This window comes from Rhamphochromis longiceps, linkage group LG20 (assembly GCF_057381845.1).
Source record: "Rhamphochromis longiceps isolate RC_006_pf linkage group LG20, R_longiceps_female_GT1.1, whole genome shotgun sequence".
Classification (NCBI taxonomy): domain Eukaryota; kingdom Metazoa; phylum Chordata; class Actinopteri; order Cichliformes; family Cichlidae; genus Rhamphochromis; species Rhamphochromis longiceps.
Genome location: NC_140576.1, coordinates 26,156,427 through 26,170,239, shown reverse-complemented (window position 1 = coordinate 26,170,239; position 13,813 = coordinate 26,156,427). Strand labels below are relative to the sequence as shown.

The following is a 13,813-nucleotide window of genomic DNA, read 5'->3' as shown; positions in this document are numbered from 1 at the left end:
TAACCTATCAGAAGCTTCTTCAGCTCAGAATGGAATCATCTGCAGTTTTCTTATTAATTAACAATAAACTTAGTGTACATGTGCTCCTACATTTCATGAAAGTGATAAAAAATAGACAGTTCTGTCTCTCTTTATTCTGACATTTAACTAATTCAAAATATGTTTCAATATTTATCTAAAACAAAAGTTTACTCTAAATTGATGTTGTACAGTAAAAATGTTTTATGTTTTCTCCCTAAAGTGTATGTAAATATCTGGTTACAAATATGAATATCGTGCTGTGTACTGAAATCCCTCTTGTTTTGCATAGAAATATACTGAACAACATACAAAGCATAATATATAAAACAACATTTACCTGAGTTTTTTCTTTGAAAGAACCCTCTAATGTGCATTCTTATATTTCAGTACATAACTGAAACCGATTTAGTCAGGGAGGGTAAGAACTGAAAATATGAAATAAACACACTTAAGCTAAGACTCTCTAAAAAACAGCATTGTTGTTGTTCGGCTTTTCATTTCGCCATTTGTTGATTCACTCGAAGAGCAAGTAACGTAATATTGGTCAAGTGATCAGTTTGATATCAATCTTTCGTGATTCACCATCATATTTACATTATTTGTACGGTACGAATGATTTGCTTTGGTACCTGGTCAAACTTAAGCTCTCCTTAGTATGGCTGGCTCCGTTTCTCCAACAGCGCACTCACAGGCAGCAGCTGCCCCGCCCCCTCGCTCAGTGCCTGAGCTCGGATCATACCAATATCAGGGGGGATTCACGCACAGTCGTAAATTCCCACAGTGTGCACTATGTGCTTCGAATATTGTGTGTACTTTTTTTTTTTTTTTATACAGTTGTCAGCCAGGCATCTAACTATGAAAAAAATTACACTCCAAAAGACTCCGGGCTTCTGACAAAACAACCCGGGCATAAGCCCAGTAAGCCACCCCCACGCTCCGCCCCTGCGCCAAATCTCCGTTAACGAGCTACCCCGGATCGCCCCATGCGAACACGTTAACGAGCAAACTGCGCTAACGCACTAGTTCCCACCAATGTAATTGAGCATTGCGTGGCACATCCGACATACTGTTTTACTTTTGTCCATGGCGCTTACCTTCAGGGTGATATGTCACACGAAAACCCAAATAGTTGCACTGTCGAGCGCAGATCCACTGAGCGCTCAACACAGACAGCATCGTCAGAAGAAAAGTTGATAAAATAAATTAAAAATTTTGTATTGTTCATACATATGCGTACCAAACCGAAAGCACTGTATCGAACGGCTCAATATCGATACAAGTATTGTTGCACCCCTAATATATATACACATACATTTTTTTTTAAATTTTATAGGCAGTCATGGACTCCGAAAAGTGTTCAAACAATTACTTTCACACCTCTGAAAATGTATAAAAATGTCTGTAATTTTCCTACTAATCTGATGAAACTACATTCTATAGAATTATATAACATTATTACAGCCAAGAAAAAAGAAGTGAAAGTACATTATAGGACATACACATTTGTAAACTCACATATTACCTAGAGTATTTAACAAGAAGTGCCATCCCATTTCAAAAACAAAAAAAACAGGCAACAACTAGTACCAGTCCTTTCCAAGCAGGACGGCAGCTTCTTAATATGAAACGCCAAAACATTTTGACTTTAAAGCCATAATAAACATCACCACTATCCTTCATGTTCCAATCAGAGGGTAATTAGAAACAGCTTTAGGGAGTCGACCTCAGTAATGACCCTGCCCCTGCAACCACAGCAGGGGTCAGGCTGTATTATGGCAAACATTCATCAGTCTAACTGAATAAAAACCACATTCAGACACTGATGGTTACTGTTAGTAATGGGCGCACACTCCTCCCCCTCCCCCTTACAGAAACACAAAAACCAAGCTGACAAGGTTGCAGAGCACAGCAGCAATTGTCAGAATCTTTTAGCCAGAGCTCCCATGCAGACAACTACAGCTTACATTGTGCTGTTAGCAAAATAAAGATAACAACATTATCTTTTGGGGACATACTGAGAAGCGTGTCTGGCAATAAAAGACAACTTCAAATTTAAGAAATAGGAAATGCTTTAGGTACGATGTACTTGAAAATCTTGTTGAACCCCTGGGAGTACTAATCAGAACCTGATTTTGGTACCAAGTGAGCTCCAGCTAAAACCTCCAGAATATATAACAAACAAAGTCACCTGAGTTAAGCAGAGTTAATCATTTCTTAAAATGTTATTTATTGAGAAGTCCCAGTGCAGTGGACAGGAGGCAGGCCAGAATTTGACACATTACAATCATTAGTAACACAATACTAAACTAAAATACACACAATCAGCAAAACGCATGACCACAGGCAAGTTTCAGTACATCCAGACCTGCTCAGTCATGCACTCCATGTGGAGACAGGCAGAAGAAGATTATGTAGAAGAGGAAATATGCCTGCTGAGATCATAATTATAAATCTATGAGCTGATTATAACTATGGTTACAGTTGGTAATCATCATCAGAGCTGCTTGTAGTACTGGTGATTAGAGGCATGGAAGCATGTCATTCAGTTAACAGGCAGCCCAGCTCTGTCCTGCTATGCTTGAGCAAAGAGGATCATGTTTTACAGTGGATATAGAGAATCTCAAGGAAGTAGTGAGATATTTCAGTTTTTGGAGCAGGCCTTGCTTTATTACTTCCATATGTAAACACTAGCAGATGCATTGCAGAAGAAACTGTGACATAAGTCCTCTCCCACTGGCTTACTAAAAGCAAAAGTGAAATCCTGCTGGTGATGTAAAAGCTCACCCTTTTGAGCCTCCTCGAAACGGTCATTTTCAGCCAGCCACTGGGCGTACGGCACAAAGACGTCGTTTTTGAACTGCGGGTGTTTCTCCACCAGTGAGAAGGCCTGAGACAGAAGACAGAAGAAGCATATGCTTGTGACTGCCTGACTTGTGTTTTTAGTCCCACATATAGAGAATAACACTGTACTCCCTGGCTATTTATGGCTCTACTTCACTTACCGCACATTTTCCAAACATGTTACCTTAAGTTCAAATACTTCTTCACCATTATTTATTAGCCAAGAACAATGAAAATTGCATGAGCTAAATTGATTTCACACTCAATTAGAACTCCAACTGCAGGTCTCGTGCTGTTCGAATGACAGTATAAACTGTAAAGAGCTGCTGTAGTGCTTCGTGGACACATATCGCCTATCACGCTGACTAATTAGCTCAACGTCCTGTGGCAAAATCTGAGCCAAGAATCACACAGCAGTCATACCATACAGTAAAGGAGAACAAATGTGTGTTTCAGCCCTTTGAGCCCATTCATTTAAAGAAATACTTTGTTTTAAAGAGGAATGGGAGCAGTGAATAGCATCCATATGGCCTATGGTGTAACTCAGTCTGTGGTGCCGTCTGGCTCGTCTTGGTGTCCACCACCCCGCCCCCTTGAAGCACATAAAGCCAAGTAGTTCTCTCAACCTCTGCCTCCCTCCTCTGCTCTTTCTTCTCTGTCTCTCCCTCTCTGAGGATTAAATATTCCAAGAAGCCTTCAACAGACATAACAGCAAGAATCATGTGATCATAATTTCATGTTCTGTTTTTGGCTCTAGTGTTTCAACATGCAAATCGCCAATGTGCATCTCTGTAACGCCTTTAACTCGATTATAGACTGCAGATGGATTAAAGAAATGCAATATTTTCTTCTTGCCATGATCCGCCTTGATGGAGGAATTTGATTGGAAGCAGAACAGAATTTAAAGCTGATACTCTTTCACTGCAGTAGTGTTTTGAGCTTCTCACTAGCTAATCATCATGTGGGCATGGATTCAGAGAAATCCAAAGCTGGATGATTAGCTCTGGAGTGTGTGTGGCTCCTAGGGTTGCCAACTCCCTGAAAAATAAATAAGGGACACCTCGTGGCCAGGGCCGGGCGACCCAGTTGTCTTCACCCTTCCCAGTGTGGTGAATTTTCTAGCTCTTTTTTTGTGTGTGAAATTATTTTTTTAACCATTTGACTTGAATTTGATTTAAGTAGATGTGTATTCTTTGTGATATGAACACATGTGAAACAAATGATCATTTAGCCATTTATTTTTAGCTCAAAATGACAACATTAACACGATAAAACAGGTCTCTTTCTTAAACAGAAGCCTGTCATGCTTAACTTTTGAGAATATAAGTAAATCTTTCTTTAAAAGCACTCTGTCCTGCTTAACTTAAAATAATAGAAAACAATAGAAAGAAAAATATTCTTGTAACAGTGCACATTTAGTGCATTTAGTACAATTGGCTTCAGTTGAGGTATTATTTCAGATTTTCTAATGCTAATCAGCTGCTCCTGTTTGTAAACCCGCTTGTTCCCATGATTACGCATCATAACTCATCATCATTATTCATCTATGTATTACTTTTATGTATTAGTCATCAATTTGTTGTAATCATCTATCCTTGCAGTTGTTTATTACACAAAATAAATTATATTATCACACTTCTGGCCACATAGCGCTGATATTCATTGCACATGCCCATATTAACTTTTTCCAGCCAGGTGTTTTCCTTTTCCCATTCTTCCCTTTCTCTGAGGGGAACAAACATTGCTGCTCTAATGCTGGGCTCACACTGTGCGATTTTTGGCCCATTTTGAGCCGATTTTTGAGTGATCGGACCGATTTTGGCCTTCATCGTGCGTCGTGTAGTATACGTGGGGTAACGAGAAGTGATTAACACCTCACGACCAGCTCCCGATCATCAATCGCTCGTGAGGGTGTCACCACAGGCGCTCACACTGCTCACGCGCAAACGTAAACGTTGGTGAAAAAGACGTTGCAGCACGGCTGTGCAGCGTGTGATCTGGACACAAGCGATGGAGGCACAACTTTGGAAAGCTCATCCGAGCCTTTTCGATGTGGCATCACAAAATTATCACGACCACAACAACCGTGAAAATAGTTGGATTTACACTGCTGCTCAATCACAGCTGCCTGATCAATGTTTTTCATTAGCAATTTAGCAAAGTTGATGGTAGTGGTGTGTCTGTGTGAGTGAAAGACAGAGAGAGCGAGCGACAGATTTTCTGTTATAACCTTCATTTTATGGAGGCACAATGTGAGCACTCAGGTCGCATCAGAGCATCGGGCGGTATAGTGTGAGAGTACATCGTGGCATACGAACTTCTAACCCCTGCGAGTCAATCGTGCAGTTTGAGCAGGAGCTGAATAACGTGACTGAAAAAAAAATCGCACAGTGTCTGCCCAGCTTTAGGTGTACTGTCATCCGAGACTTGCACCGCAGAGTCAGCGTTTGTTTCCCTGTTGGCCATGCTTCTTGTTGTGGTCATCTGTTGTCTTCCGGTATTTTCTCCGCAAGCGACCTTTCCTCGACCAATGAGATGAGCGGTAATCTGAATTGTCATAAGTGTGCTGTCAGCTCATTGGTCACAAAGCAGGAGAGGGGCTGGGAATTATGTTTTCAAACAAAGTGTTAATTCCATAAACATTTATAGACTACTTTTGATTCTCACTGTATTACGGGACAAAGTGCGTCCCTTATTAGCTCAATACGGGACGTGTACTTTTGTTTCGAAATACGGGACGATTCCGTATTTTAAGGGACGGTTGGCAACCCTAGTGGCTCCAGTTTGTCAGTGTAGAAAGAAATCAGGCAGACATATTATCTTATTGTTTGCTTTCAGTTGTGGTTACTCTGACAAATAAAGTGGACTTTTCTGAGGATCCCTGCAAAATTGAACAAACCCCAAATATGGAGCAGTGTACTTTGTGGCTTATAGTGCAAGTGCCACAGCAGTTTGTTAAGTGCAGCCCTATATGCTTCACATTATATTTATGTGATTGTCTCAGGACTTTTTATATATATATAAGTTATAATAAGCTGAACAGGTGTGCGTAAGTGTGTCAGACCTCTTCCCAGTGCAGAGTTTCTACATGCAGGTGCACCAGAGCCTTCAAGTCCCCCATCTTAGAGTAAGTCTCTGAGGCATAGCCATGGTGTTTCAGCCTCTTAAAGTGGAGTGCACATTTTGCTAGCGGTTCACGTTCAGCCTTGTCCAATTTACGGGCGATGTCGATCAGCCTGGGTGAGAGAAGACAGGAATGAGCACACAGAAAGAGGGCGGGAGAAGATGAACCCTGCTGTATCAAACTATGCTCGTGACCCCAGAAAGAATGTGAATCAGTCAGGGTCACGAGCTGAATCTGAGTCAGGCTAAAGAGCTCGGACTATGTTCAACAGCAGTGTCAGTTGCGCTGACCCACTGGTAGCACCACAGGACACTTACAGCATGCAGAGAGTGGGTCAGATGGAGTCAGCAGGGAGTTCTGACATGCTCACCAGATATCAATTTGCCTGGTTTTCAACAACACAGACACACAACACACATTAACAATATTGGATGTAATGGATGTATGATAGAACCTTAAAGGAGAACTCTTATGTTCCTTTCCAGCTCCATATTTTTATCCTTAGTCTCTACTAGAGCAGCTTTGCAGTTCAAAATAATCCTTATCTATCTAATAATAGCCATTTGTGCCGCCTCACAGCTCATCAGTTGTCTGAAATGAATGGTTTAAGACAAATTTCTTCCTTCTTTAAGCAGCAAGTGGGTGGATTGTTCACAATCAGAGTGGTCTCCCTGAGACAATCTTGTAAGGATACTGGTTCTCATTACTGCTCTTACATCTGTATGATGTCAAACTGCCTAAAATAAGCAGTTAAAGCAGTTTGAAGTCTGAGCTTTTGGCTTATAGGGATTACCTGTACATATGCTGACTTCATTACTATTATTATTATTATTATTATTATTAGTATTAACTTTGGCCATGTTTACTGCAAGCATCAGCCATTGTAACAGTATATATAACGGAAGATGAAGAAAAGCACAGTAAGTCCCATTTAATGGAAAGGTATTTGTTTCTGGGAACATGTTTAGCCCTCATGGCTTACCCTTCACATATCTGGCTCTAATGGCCTGTGACTGAGACTCATGACATTTACTGGACGTTTATTATTGCTTGTGCTATTAAATTAAAACACAAACTGCAACTTAAACTTCAACAAGTAAAATTAGGAGTCTCTGTATCTAAATGGACAATGCTGCTCTGTTATTGTATTTTGTCCCATCATCATTTCACTAATGATAGAGCACTCAAGTAAAAATAAAAAAGGAATAGGCTTTATTGTAATCTTTTTGGTCTTGAGTAATAGATCCCCAGGTTTTCTGACGTTTTCTTTGGATAATGGCTGCTTTAACACTCATTTTTAGTCAGACCTTGTGCCTGACCATTTTCAGAGGAATGTTTTGCTTTTTTATTGTTGTTGCTGTTAAGCCAGTTAAAATCTACCCATGAATCATTCTAGATTAAAAACAAAAGCTATCTAACTCATGGGATCTACATCTACACATAACAGACAAATTGAAAAAGAACCCATGTTAAATTGTACCTTTAGGCACTTTGTTACTAGCAGCCTGTTGCAAAAATACTACATTTCTTCCCCATTTATTTATTTCAATCTATGAAAGAAATACTAAATATAGCACCGTTCGTCAGGGTGATTCCAAAGAGCTGTTAGACAAAGAAATTGGCATATCTTAGCACGGTGTGCCTATCCTTGAAAAAATTTGAGGATACTGGACAAGTGGACAAAGAAGAAGCAGCAGGCCTGAAAAAAATACTACAGTAGATGAACAGTATTTGAAAGGCATGTTCTTATGAAACAAGAAACAAGTTCCGCAAGAACCTGAAACTGGACCTGAGAAATGTACCTGACAAGATCTAGAAAAAGACAATATATGCCAAACTACACAAGAACTGGACTGAAAGTCAGTGGCAACAGGTTTTATGGAGTGATGAATCCAAATTTGAAATCTTTGGTTTAAGTCATCGTCAGTATGGCGGGATCGTCAGAGGTGCAACAATGTGTGTTTACAGCCATCTGCAAAACATGTTGGAGTCTCAGTCATGGTTTGGGGCTGCATTTCAGCCAGTGGTGTTGGGGATCTTGTCAAAACCGATGTAATTACGAGCACAGAAAAGTACAGTCAGATTGTGATCCACCATGCAATTCCATCTGGAAATTATATGATATGCAGTAACTTCACTTTTCAGCATGACCATAATTCCAAGCACACTGCCAATGCAGTAAAAGCACCTGAAGAGAAAAACACATATTGGAAGACTATCAGCCATGGATTAGCCTCCTCAGAGCCTGGACCTCAAGATTACTAAAGCAGTGCGGGATCAGCTTACACGGAGAATAGAACAAAAGGATGCCAACATCCAAAGAAGAGCTTTGATTGTCCCTCAAAAAGCTTGGAGAACTATTCCTGAAGACTACTTTAAGAAATTACAAGAAAAGAAAAAGTAACATGGGGTAGGTGGCTCAACAGTTTTGCCAAACCTAGAAAGTAAGGTGATGGAGAGCTCTGAGAATGTATGTAATGAACATTTAAAGCATATTAACTTATTTTTCTTTCTGTAAAGCTTTGAAGCAGAAGAACTAGATCTAGGATAAGTTTATATTATATTTCGAAATCACACACATATGTGGTCGTTTTAAAGAAAGTTAAACAGGAGCAGCGGGATTTCAAAATGTTTAAGAGAGAGACTGACACCTACATGTCTGCCCAGCCGTGTTCGCCTATAATGTCTATAGCTTTGAGATGTTCTCCTGCTGACAGGTACATCTCTGCTGCTGCCCGCGGCTCCCTGCTGCTCTTAGCCCAGTCTGCCTGCTTGGTCATCAGCATCCGAGAGCTCTTTGGGTCTGTCACTCCAACAAACTCCTGCAGCAAGAGAGAGAAAGTTTCAAACTTTACATCACATTCAATAATTAGCAGAGGTGGGACCAAGTCATTGTTTTGCAAGTCTCAAGTAAGTCTCAAGTCTTTATCCTCAAGTCTCAAGTCAAGTCTCAAGTAATGTCAGGCAAGTCAGAGTCGAGTCTCAAGTCACTGGTGTAAAAGTCCGAGTCAAGTCACAAGTCTGAAACTTTGAATTTCAAGTCCTTTCGAGTCTTTAAAAAAAACAAACGAAAAAATAATGTTGCAGTTATGCTAAATGTAAATATTAGACCATGTAATTTTAAAATCTGTGTTTTTCTCAACACATACAAAATAGTGAACGTAGAAAATATACACAAATTGTGAAATTGCACCTCTTTAAAATGCAGCTCAATTAAACTTAGCTCCAAGAATAATTTTCACCGACAGTTCTGAGATAAGCTGCATGTTATTCTTGGATGCGGTTGTAGGACCAGCTTTAAAATCGCATGACAAAAATATCATACACATTAAAAAAAACTGTATCACCAACGTAGCCTGGAAAACATTTGCTAGTTAGATGAAGTCAGCTATCTCATCTTAGCATATTTATATGCATATTTATAATTATACGGTTCTTGGAGTGAGTGCATACACTCATGAAGTTTAGTAACTTCCGGTCACTGCAACAAGCCCAGGTACAGTTTACCGACGGATGGGTACAGGACCTTGAAATGCACCGTGTAGAACGAAAGACCATCGTACGTATCATAAGTTTACCAGTCTCACAAATCGTCTTCATAAATACACATTCGTTAACCGTTTATTAATATAACCTTTGAGCTCAACGGTAATTAATTAGTAGTGGAAATAATTTCTGGTAGCATCACAGAAATGTAGCAGTGACAATAATATTGTATGCTGTAATCGTACTGGACAATTAGTGATACAAAAAACCTGTTTTATCCTGTGAATAAAAGTATATGTTTTTGTCAATGTACCATAATAACAGAAGCGAAACGCAATATTGTGTCAGGATAATTTACTATTTATGCACAATAAATAAAGGAGCATAGCGCGACAATTTCTGTTCAGCGCCAGACTTGCTTGTAACCTATATCACCAATTATGTTAAGAAAAATGACGCATTAACTACAACAGCAGACTGACCTTTGTGTAAATGCTTGGAGCAGACTAACCTGTGAGCTGGAGTGTTCTAGGACGTTATATTTGATCTTTGAATGGCTGCAATCCAGTCGCCTCTTTGTTACTTCGGAAACATGGCTCGAACAATTTCTCTTCAACGACGTAATCCGATAACAACCGATCTCTTTACCCGTCGGCTTCCCGTGGCTGTCATGCGACCGGCTATTGCAGTTAATAATACAACAGCTTCTTGACATTTTTGTGTTTCTTTTTATCGCTGTGTGACTGATTTTAATTGAAAGCCTGCGTGCGCTAGTACCGCTTGCCACGAGTTCCCAGAATCCTTTGCGGTTCTACCCGTGAATGACGTCACATTTTCAATCTCCATATAATATGCATGTTAAATTTTATATTTGGGGTAAAATATCAAGTCTTTTCAAGTAAACCGGTTCAAGTCCAATTCAAGTCCCAAGTCATTGGTGTAAAAGTCCAAGTCAAGTCACAAGTCTTAGAACATTTTTTCAAGTCAAGTCTAAAGTCATAAAATTAATGACTCTCTGACTCGAGTCCAAGTCATGTGACTCGAGTCCACACCTCTGATAATTAGTCATTAAGATGGGCAACAACCAACAATGTAATGTAATGTCCAACAGTTTATCAAAAGCAGATTCCTAACAGTAGTCTGAAAGGAGAGAAAGAAAAGTCCAGTTCAGATGGGCAGAACCATGTGGGTCAAGTGTGAGACAGGAGGAAGCGAGTCACACAAACAGCAGGCAGCTACAAGGCCTTTCCCTCCGGTGTCCATCCTACCTAAAACAAACAGCCGGAGGGACCAGATGGCCACACAGCCACATAAATATACAGCAGCCACATCAAACACACATACAATCTGATACAAACTCAAGCACAAATATACATGAACGAGTCATGGCTGTGTCATCTGCTCCAGCAATGCGAGTGCAACGGTGATGATCAAAAGTGGGGGCACCGCATGTAAACATAATAAAGCACGAATTTGTCTCGGCTCCAACTGACCCCCTCATCAAAGTGTTCGTGTAGGAACAGACGCTGGCTTTATTTCTCTCCTTTTGTGCCCCACTTCCAACTGTAACTATATGTCGTACAGGGATACGTGTGTAAACGTTGGCCATGCGTGTGCAGATCAGATGATATATGTAGAGATTCTGATGATATATGAGGAGATGAAAGACAGACAGTAAAGGGGGGGCTGTCTGAACACAGTGCAGGGCCCCAATTTGGCATAACTGCACATGCTGAAGAAAACCATATGCTCTAAATCCCGAAAACATGCAATGCTTCGCAGGTGTTTTTGTCTGTATCGATACAATATCTTATATGTAAGAGCATGTGTTTTAGTCAGTGATTTAATCACCTTGGCGTAGTCGAACATGCGCAGGTCAGTGTACATGCTCAGCGCTCTGGATTCGTGGCCAGTACGTTTGTAGAGCCTGGCTGCCTCGTGGAATTTCCCCTGGTAGGCGTAGACGTCTGCCAGAAACAGGTCATTGTCGTTCTCACCCCGCTTCTTCCTCTCCTACAAATCAGTCAACACAAACACTGAGTTGGGTGCTAAGACTAACAGTCACATATATTAGCATGCACACACACACACACACACACACACACACACACACACAGTTATGCATGTGGCTTTGCATACACATAGAGTTACACAAGACTGAAGGGTGTTGAATCTTCACAAACCTCTTCTGCCATCAGCCACAGAAATAACAAACACCATTTTTATTGAACGAAAGAAACACTTCTTTCCATATATAATAATTTTACTGACAAAAACAGACTGTCAAAGATGAACATTTCCACATTTCAAATAAGAACAAGCAGAAACACCCAAGCCATAACAGATTCTGCTCCGCTCAGCAAGCACATTGTTAAGGATTTGTGCATATGCTTAGCTGTGCGCTTGCATGTCAGCGCGGACTCAACTGGAAAAGGTCACTCGGGATACAGGTTCCTCCTTTGTTTGAGGTTTAGGTCTAGTTCAGAAAAAAGCCTTACAATTACTGACATTATTGTATGATGACAGTAATTATGATTCACTATTTAATGATGTCAGGATATACACTAGCCAGGAAAAAAAAAAAACAGAAAACAAAAAAAAATTATAACCAAATTAGGCCTCTGAGGACTTAGCATTACCTCAATGCTATTGATTAGTTCCAGGTAGCGCAGATCTCGGATTCTAATGAAGGCCTGAAAAGGTGGAGAGGAAAGATTTAGTATAATTGCGTCTGAGAATCTGTTGCTTAGTGTTCTTATTTGCATTACTAGCTTCTTAAAAATTCTTCATCGGACACTGATTAAGGATGTGGCTTCACTGTTGATTTGGCTAACTTGGGTAATGTCCATGTTTTGACGTTAAGTGGTTGCAGTTAACATGATGAAGAGTAGGGTACTGTATATTTCTATTGCTCATTTTACTAGAAGTAGTAAATTGTGAAGGATGGTAAGATCTGTGTGTGTGTGTGTGTGTGTGTGTGTGTGTGTGTGTGTGTGTGTGTGTGTGTGTGTGAGTGAGTGAGTGAGTGAGTGAGAGAGAGAGAGAGAGAGAGAGAGAGAGAGAGCGAGCTGACCTTCTTGGCAGTCTCAAAGTCAAGTCCCTCCAGGGCTTCTGTGGCCAAATCTCTCCAGTCACTATCTGTCACACCCAGGCAGGCAATCTGGTAGGCCTCCTTAAACATCTTCCTCTCCAAGTACTGGTACATGGGTGCAGACTGGCAGGCCAACACCATCACAGTTAAAAGCATTATAAATACAAATTTGTGGAAAAGAATGGCCACAAACCAATCAATAAACAGAAACAAAACATCTTTACAAAACACTTTTTTTTCCGTAACTGATATAAATTGCATCCATATATATCATTTCTTTCTTTGTAGTACAAATAAATACCATATTTATGATAAAAATGACCAGGATCGTGGCACGTGTTTCTGCAGACATGTAGAACTAATGCAGAGCAACAACGGAGGAAATTTAAAGGTTAAGCGCATTTCGCTGGGACGCATTTCGATGAGTCACAGTACTTTTAACAGCATATTGTGGAAGAGAATGAAAAATATTACTTCTTTAATATTTAATATGCTTTAAAAAGCGTATAACTCTGTGGCATTATGAACACTAATATAACAGCCAATACCAGGGTAAGGGTAGAGGTCAAAAGGTCAAACAGAGATAATATACTGAGATTTGAAATTTGACATTTGGAATTTATACTTGATACAATTCCAGTTCATACGAGCCCAGTTTCATAAAGACTAGATGAATACTTTAGGAAGTATTAGAAATGACCTAGTAACATATGATGAAAAGCAAGAACCATGTAACAATTTTAACCATCAGTTTCAATTTCACACAAAATTACTACATTTTGACCATTTTTATTTCAGAAGCATTTTGGCTACAGACCTGTGCCACCACACGGAGCGCCATCACTGCTTCTAGACATGAGCAGCCTGACAAGATAATACCCACCTGCGGCACCTCCACTGCAGACATGGAATACACATGGAGGCAGAATATCTTGGAGCCATTGTAGCCGACCATAAAGCCTTGCATCTTCTGCTGGTGTACAGGGAAGTTGCAAGCCTTGATATTAAGGTAGCCATTCCCAGAGAAGCACAGCATGTCCTCACACTGGGTGTTCCAGGCTACACTATTGGCATTAGGCTCCTGTAAGGAAAGCAAATGCAAGTACACAGGAATAATGAGGTCAGAGGTGACTGTGAAACACATACAAGTCTGGGCTATTGTAAACCTGTTCCTGTATTTAATGCAACTAATTGAGCACACATGCTTGTTTCCATTTTATTTCACTCCACTGCATCTCTGAAATGCAATT

General features: G+C 40.2%; 1 protein-coding gene across 1 annotated transcript in view; it reads right to left on the bottom strand.

The window, feature by feature from the left end:
• ift122 (intraflagellar transport 122 homolog (Chlamydomonas)) overlaps positions 1-13,813 on the bottom strand; it is a 31,500-nt gene that overhangs the window by 8,380 nt on the left and 9,307 nt on the right. The window contains exons 14-20 of the mRNA XM_085393698.1: positions 13,447-13,644; positions 12,546-12,686; positions 12,112-12,165; positions 11,324-11,485; positions 8,642-8,808; positions 5,927-6,098; positions 2,806-2,908 (exon numbers count right to left, since the gene is read on the bottom strand). Coding sequence (XP_085249824.1) covers positions 2,806-2,908; positions 5,927-6,098; positions 8,642-8,808; positions 11,324-11,485; positions 12,112-12,165; positions 12,546-12,686; positions 13,447-13,644 — 997 coding nt within the window. The remainder of the gene's footprint in view (positions 1-2,805; positions 2,909-5,926; positions 6,099-8,641; positions 8,809-11,323; positions 11,486-12,111; positions 12,166-12,545; positions 12,687-13,446; positions 13,645-13,813) is intronic.